The sequence below is a fragment of the Lampetra fluviatilis genome, chromosome 24 (assembly GCF_964198595.1).
Source record: "Lampetra fluviatilis chromosome 24, kcLamFluv1.1, whole genome shotgun sequence".
Classification (NCBI taxonomy): Eukaryota; Metazoa; Chordata; class Hyperoartia; order Petromyzontiformes; family Petromyzontidae; genus Lampetra; species Lampetra fluviatilis.
In genome coordinates this window covers 12,962,353-12,970,372 of record NC_136298.1, presented here as the reverse complement: position 1 = coordinate 12,970,372, position 8,020 = coordinate 12,962,353, and the positions used below count along the sequence as shown (strand labels likewise).

The 8,020-nt window shown below is 52.7% G+C and overlaps 1 protein-coding gene across 2 annotated transcripts in view; it reads left to right on the top strand.

The window, feature by feature from the left end:
• The first annotated feature begins 723 nt into the window (after window positions 1–723).
• The window catches only part of LOC144941192 (choline transporter-like protein 1), a 33,424-nt gene continuing 26,127 nt past the window's right edge, over window positions 724–8,020 (top strand). For both annotated transcript variants that reach the window (XM_078867770.1, XM_078867769.1), the window contains exon 1: window positions 724–1,617. In XM_078867770.1, the coding sequence (XP_078723896.1) occupies window positions 1,576–1,617 (42 nt within the window). In that variant the 5' untranslated portion in view covers window positions 724–1,575. The remainder of the gene's footprint in view (window positions 1,618–8,020) is intronic.

The following is an 8,020-nucleotide window of genomic DNA, read 5'->3' as shown; positions in this document are numbered from 1 at the left end:
ATGTGTTTTCTTAGTGCTCTGCTAAGTTTGCTGGGAAAACACCAACGGAATAAAGACCCGGAGTGTGCAGGCCGCGGTGATATTTGACTTCCCACCACACGGAAACCAGTGCGGTTGCGGTTTAGGCAAAGGCTCGGGCAAATGGAGCCCTCTGTTCGCGGCGCTCACGTGGGTGTGGTGCGGAGGTCCACAGTTCCGACGCGGCTGGCCGCCCCGGCGAATACGGCGGGTGTATATTAACCGTAAGATAATGGTCTATACACCGTGGACGTCAGAGTGGGCCACTGCGTGGCCGGCATGAAGCTTCGAATGTGGCTGCTGGCAAACTCCCCGCTGGCAAACGCGGCAGGACCCTGCTGAGGAAGAGCCACGAGACTCAGCGAGGCACCGCGTGCGAGTCCTGGCTTCGAGTCAGCCTCCTGCCCTGCGTGTGCCTCGGACTTCTTTCGCACCGTACGTAGCCAATCGTGCTTATCGGAGGTGCCCGGGGAAGGACAACAAACTGGGAAGATACGCCTGCCTGGCTGTGTGGGGGGCACGGCTATTCGTTCGGGGGGCACGCACCCCCAATCCCACCCCCCAGAGCACCCCCCCATCGCCTCTCCAACATCAGCAGCAGCAGCGACAGCCCTGGAGGCAGCCGCAAATGACCGCGGTCTCTTCGCGTCGTGGCGCTGCCTCCGAGTGCCGCGCAGTTGACCGCTGTCCCCGGCGGCGCGCGGAGTCTCCTGGCAGCGTCAGGTGGGGGCGGGCGACGGCGTCCGCTACCCCCTCACTCACTCTACTCACTCAGTCTCTCACTCACTCAGTCTCTCACTCACTCGTACTCACTCCTCATACACTCACTCTCTACTCTCACTCACTCGTACTCACTCCTCATACACTCACTCTCTCACTCACTCACTCTACTCACTCAGCCTCTCACTCACTCAGTCTCTCACTCACTCGTACTCACTCCTCATACACTCACTCTCTACTCTCACTCAGTCTCTCACTCACTCGTACTCACTCCTCATACACTCACTCTCTACTCTCACTCAGTCTCTCACTCACTCACTCTCTACTCTCACTCAGTCTCTCCCTCACTCACTCTCTACTCTCACTCAGTCTCTCACTCACTCACTCTCTACTCTCACTCAGTCTCTCACTCACTCACTCTCTCACTCGCTCAGTCTCTCACTCGCTCTCTACTCACTCAGTCTCTCACTCGTACTCACTCCTCATACACTCACTCTCTACTCTCACTCAGTCACTCACTCACTCTCTACTCACTCAGTCTCTCAGACACTCAGTCTCTCACACTCTCTCCTCACTCCTCATACACTCACTCTGTGTCTCTCTACTCACTCTCACTACTCACTCCTCATACTACTCACTCCTCACACACTCTGTCTCTCACTCACTACGCATACACTCACTCTACTCATACACTCTTCATACACTCACTCACTCACACTACTGTGTCTCACACACTCTCACTCACTCTCACACTCCCTCTCCCCACCCCATCTCCCCACCCCATCTCCCCCTCTCTGCCCGCTCTGCCCGCGGGCTCCGCGCCGCTGCCGCCTGGCCATGTCGTGCTGCGCGCGGGGCGCTCCCCAGGGCGCCGTGGAGGTGAGGAGACTCGCACCCGGGCCGGAACCGGGTCGGCCTGGCACGGGGCTGGCCCCGGGCTGGCCCCGGGCTGGCACGGGACTGACTGACACCCGGGCTGGCACGGGGCTGGCACGGGTCTTGGCTGGCCCCCTGCTGCCACTGCTGCTGCTGCCCGCGCCTCTCATCCACGCACGCCTCGCTCCTCTCTCTCCCTTCTTCACGTCTCGTGGCGACTTGTTGACTTGTTGTTGTTGTATAAGTTCACGTCACCTTTCAACGACTCCCCATCCTCTCGCCTTACTCTCAACCTGTCTCATCTGACAGCTGATGCCAGTCAACATGCAACGTTCCTCGTTTACCGGGATCCGACCTTGCTTAGTTGATGCGGGCATGCGACTGAGAGCCAGTGAACAATGTAGCGCCATGCCCTTGTTGTTGTTATTGTTGTTGAATATTTGAATCGACCTGTTTACATCCTAAAAACCTGGTGCTGTATCTCTAAATTGCTTATGTTGTACCAGTCTAAGAGTTTGATTCGTATATGTTCTAAGTAATGGGTTCACGTGATGCCTTGCAGCCTTGAGTGACCGCTACATTGACCAACAAATCAGTGACAGGTGGCAACGGCTTGGGGAGGCCTTCATCCAGCAGTGGATTGATGATGGCCGGTGATGACGAGTCGCCAAGCTCGGCATTGGCTACTGCAGTGATGGCTTGGAGATCTGGGACGTTCACTAATGCCATCAAGTGACTGAAAGTTGTCTAATTGCCTCCTTGAGTCGCTACTCAATTCAAGCAATTGTGTTTAATTTGGTTCATTGCTCAAACCCACGTCACTTGACCTCGTCTCCTTGCTTACGGCAGCGTCGATGCGCCACGGGTGATGATGGTGCTGAGGTGATGATGGTGCTGAGGTGATGATGGTGCTGAGGTGATGATGGTGCTGAGGTGGTGATGGTGCTGAGGTGATGATGGTGCTGAGGTGATGATGGTGCTGAGGTGATGATGGTGCTGAGGTGATGATGGTGCTGAGGTTATGTAACTCTGGGTTCAAGTGAATACCGGCTGTGCAGCACGTGTTCATCATTACGGTTTGGATTTGATTCGCCGCATGCAGCAACCGCATACCACAAACACATGAGACATTTTCAGCATCGGTTGCTTCAGCTCAGACTGTGGCATAACAAGCTCAAACCACAAGGCGCGAACCGCTCGTAGATATTGGCCAATATCATCATCAGGAGCCACGGCCACTCCACTGCTGGATGAAGGCCTCCCCCAGGCCGTCGCCACCTGTCACGGCTCAGTGATGTTGAGAATCCGCTCAGCACCTGCATGCCAGCAGATGTATTGATGAATGTAGAGGTCATTGGTGGTGAATGTAGCGGTCATTGATGGTGAATGTCACTGGTGGTGAATGTAGCAGTCATTGATGGTGAATGTCACTGATGGTGAATGTAGCGGTCATTGATGGTGAATGTCACTGATGGTGAATGTAGAGGTCACTGGTGGTGAATGTAGAGGTCACTGGTGGTGGAGGTCACTGGTGGTGAATGTGGAGGTCACTGATGGCCACAAGGCATGACGTGAACCAATTACTTACAACATATACGAATCAAACTATTAGGATTGCAGGGCTAACGCAGGTTATATGGCTTCACACAGGTTATATAGCTATCATACTAATATTTGCGTAACTCGATGCAAGTTATAGAGATGTCACGACACGAGTGGCAAGCAGAGGTTGGGGATCACGTCCGAGAGGGCGTCATTCACCGTGGAGATGGAGTGGTGAAAGCGGATCGTATGCAGCAGCTGGGTGGATTTTTGCACCGCAGAATTGAGATCGATGCCGGCAGCTGTGGGAGACCTTGATCCAGCGGGGGATCGATCACGGCCAATCATGATTTCAAATCGAAAAATATTCTGACACGTGTGGTGTGATGCCCGCATCATGAGCCTAGGAACCCACATTAACCGGTGAATCGATGCATCGTTACATCTCAAGTGTATCGGCCGCACCAAGGAGAACTGAACAGTTCAGGCCATACCCCGACTGTGGTTCTGTGCCACTGCTGATAAGCTGAAGGATGTGACATGCATTCAGTTGTGAAGCGGTGTTTATTCTGCTCAGCTTGAGTTGAACCACTCTTGCTGAAGTTATGCACTGCCAGAAGGCAGGGCAGCTGATGGGATGTGTAAAACATTATCATATTTTTACGTCCAGGGACAGTTATGCGAAGGTGGCATGCGAATGCATTTTGTTATTTCTGCCCTCCACAAGGACGCTAATGGTTATTTTGTCTTACGCCGTCTCTGCCGCTCAACAGGTTAGAGCCCTCATCACCCATTGGTCAGTTCCCTTATCCGTCTCGTCAACACCCTGACTTCCACCATGGCCGTGCGTCCTCTGCTTTCCATTCTGGCATCTGGCATCACGCGTTTATCTTGTTTTTTTGTCACAACTTGTTCCGTACCCTTTTTAAGTGACGATAATGCGCCGCAAATTTGCGTAATTGACATTGTGTTTGGCTCTCTGGCCTTGGTCAATCCGCTGCCGGCGGAAGGAGGCCCTCCCGCACGGCGGGTTTGGTGAAGGAAGGCGGTCAGACACCACGGGTCTCCCTCGCCACACGTGCGGGCGGTGCAGCGGAAGTCGCGTCGCCGGGTCCACGGCGTGCGGTGCGCGAGCCGCTGTGCCTCCACTTCGGTCAGATGATCAAAGCTCGTCTTGCCAAGCAGAGACCTCGGCAACCTTTTTTTGGAGTCGCAACGGTGTATTTATGTTTGTGTTGGAATTCGTGGCTACGTCGTGTTTGGGATTTGGGCTGTGTCGGCCGCTCACGATGCGCCGCCGCTCTTGTGAGCGAGAAGTGTTCACGACTCCTTGGGCACGGCACACTTGGCTCACGCCTGGCAAGGCATGCAGCCCTGCAACATCTCGCGCACGTCACCGCTGGCGGAAGGGCCTCTCCTAGAAGGAGCTCTGCAGAGTCCTTCGAGAGAGTATTTGGCCTCTCCTTCCACGCTGGCCACACACCTTGTTTGTACTAATGCTCAATTCGACATCTGTGAAAAAGAGCTTTATAGCTCATCAGATTGCTTCAGTAGCCAACCGCGCTAATTGGAGGTATTCCTGGAAGTGGTGGCAGTACCCGCACTTTGCCCCACCACACGTCACTTGCCGATCGACTCGTAAATCAATGGAACGTTTAAATGTGAAGAAGCTGCTGTGTGTTGTTGTTTAGTAAAGACACACAGCTGAGCTGTATAACACAGCACAGAGCAGAGCTCCCCGGCTCCACCGGACCGTACGATGCGATTGGTCCTGGTTCATCTTCATTCGTGCCACGGCAGCACACTTCATTCTAGCCTCAAGCTCTGTGCTTAAACTTGAATTTACAGGAATTGACTTCAGCCAGTTTAAACACCACCATGTATTGGGCAATGTCTTCCTTTGACGTGAGTACACAATTACATACAATAACGTCTGGATGTCAAGAGACTGATAGAGAGAATCCCACAATGAACCATGTGACCTTTTCCCTTAAAATTCAGCCTCCCTATGCCATTCCGGTCATGGGGGTCGTGTGACCATACTTCACTATTCTGGTCAGTGTGGCTTGGTGAAGGGAGAAGGAAAAGTAGAATGGGTGGTTCAGATATCACTCACCACTGATGTAGTAAGCCAGAGCCAGGAATCAAACTCGGGTCGCCGGGTTCATCTAGTGAAGCGTGTTGCCCACTGAGCAGGCATATGAGGATTCACTCTCTTGTCTCGGCTTGCAAGGAATGTAACACTTAATGGGCCTTTCCCATCGACCGGAGAGACAGACGTTGAATAGTTTGTTGGCTGTGGGGTCGAATCGCCGGTGAATAAGCGCAGACTTCAAACCCGTCCACCCGCCTATTATTCAGCGCCACAGTGAAATATTGCAGCAGAACAAAGCGTGCGGTCTCATGTGTATTTGACGAATTGCAATTGCTTAATTTAGATGGCATTTAAATACGATTATGACTCTCCTGGCAGGAAACGTTTATATTGGAAAGAAAGGTTCTGCCAGGAATCCTGGCCAGGGGAAAAACATTGCGCCAATTTAAAAATCTAGAGCTTTCTATATACATGTACATATATGCATCACACACACACACGCGCAATGTACACACGAGCGTGAGCGGTGCCTGCGAATGGCTCGTGCCTGTTCAGGGCGTACCCTCCGGCAAGCGCCCGTGCGTGCGTAATCCTTCGCGTCGTGCCATCTGTAAAACTTTCCGTTGGTGGAAACTTCCGCGCTGTGGAAGTTCTGCGAGTGGCCACTGTCTGGTGTAGTAGGTGGCGGTGGGCTTGGGAACAGGGGATGGCTTCAGGTGCCTTTTAACAGCGCGTTCCATTGTACAAAAGCGGTCCACCGCACCCGGACTGACGGAGCAACAAGCGCATTCACAGTCAGACGCGCGCTAAACAAAGACACATCCAGCGGCTCTGAGGGGTGAAAACTTCGACCTCACGGTGTACGTACTCGTCCAGCGCTTTGGTCAATCCACTGCTGGATGAGGGCCTCCCCCACAGCCCCCCGCTCGTGTTGGGGGTTATCGGGACGTACTTCAATCTTGATTTGAAGCTTTCGTGACTGCACGACGTTTCGGGCACAACACAAGCATCCGTCATCAGGTGGGAAATCACCTGATGAAGGACGCTTGTGTTGCGCCCGAAACGTCGTAATTTATTTGATCTTATACCTACGTGACTTTACCGAAAGAACCATTTAGTAGGGACGTACTTCGTTACGCCGGTCAGTGCGGGGTGGTTGGTGAATTGTTGAGGGCCGGAACCGGCTCAGGTTTCACTGGCCACCGATGTGAGCCGTGGCCAGGAATGGAACTGAGAACAGCACAGCACCGTGTTCTTCCACTCGAGACACCCCACGAACCCCGTTGAGAAAGTTCCACGGAGGGTCTTTCACTGAAATGCCGCCAATTGTTAAACCGGTGGGTAACAAAACAAACCTGAGAAGATCTCAAGTAGGGAGGCAACTCGGCGACGCACAGCCCCGAGCGACACGCCGTGGGGCGGCAGCGCCGTGCGTGGCATGTCGCGTGTGCCCGCTGTGTGCACACGTTCACAAGCTGTCCGGCAAAAGTTATTTTTGGTAGAAACGCTGAATCATCACCACTGTTAAGTTGCATCTTCCTTTGCTTCTGGTGTCAGGGTTTATTCTAAAGCAGTTCACATTTAACAGCAGACTGCACTGCTTTTGTAACCCGTATGTATACGCATCTTTAAATGTCTACTTATTCTGGTTCTGCGATCACCTCTCTGCGGAATGACCTGGTTTCCGTGGAGGCGGGTAACCTTGCTGGTCGTCGTGATGTGGTCACTGCGAGAACAGTGTCCACAAGTTGCGGTGAGACCTCGGTTAGTTGTACGGAAATATACAACTTCCTATCGGCGCGGACGATCACAAAAGGCCATTGCCTGAATTTGCTGCAGTTATGTCCATCTTAGTTAAACGGCTATGATGGAAATTAACATAATGCACTCAAGCTGAATTAACCACCCTGGTTAGCACCATCATGTCATAAGATTTAATATTTACCCCTTTATTATGGACCCCGACATTCGGGACAACTATTATGGCCGCGAATATTTCACTCGCCTCGTGTAAGCGAGATGCGTAGCGAGGAAACTCTCACGGCTGTGGTTTCTCTGCGGTCAAATGTTTTCTCTTTAACTTGTGGCCTGTTTTACGTGAATGATGCAACCTGCAATAAAGCCTGGCCCCTGCTAAGAGGTCGCATTATTGTCAATGTTCATGCACGACCCTTGCGTCAATCCACTGCTGGACGAGGGCCTCCTCCCCACACTCTCCGGGTCATAGGGATTACTCGGCCTTACTTCACCGCGCTGGACGGGGCGTGGATGTGGCAGCGTAGAAGCAGAGTACAACGATGGATATTTCTGCACCGACCTCTGCTCGTTAAGTCGCCACGCAGCCCCCCGATTTGTTTGTGCGTGGCGATCACCCATCCAGTACCGTCCAGGCTGGATGAGATCGGACGTATCCGGGTGTTTAGTCTTGGCCTTTATTGACAATAGGTCGAAGCTGCTACTGCCGGAGCGAGATGAGCTGGGACCGAATCGCCCTCCCGGTGGCGGAGCGAATTTTCATGATTCAAAGTTCAATATTGGATTCAACAGTGAACGCATTTTTGCGTTGTTTATTCCGTCTCGTTTGCATTATTTCTCATTGTTTTTCCTGTCTACCGTGTACCATGTTGTTCGCTCAACGAGCCTACGCGTAAGATGAGCACGTGACTTGCACAAGGCGTAAGTCATCGGTAATTGCACGAGCGATTCCGTGGCACCCATCGCGAATTTAAAGAGGAGTATTTGTTAAACGTGAGCAGAGGACATATTGAG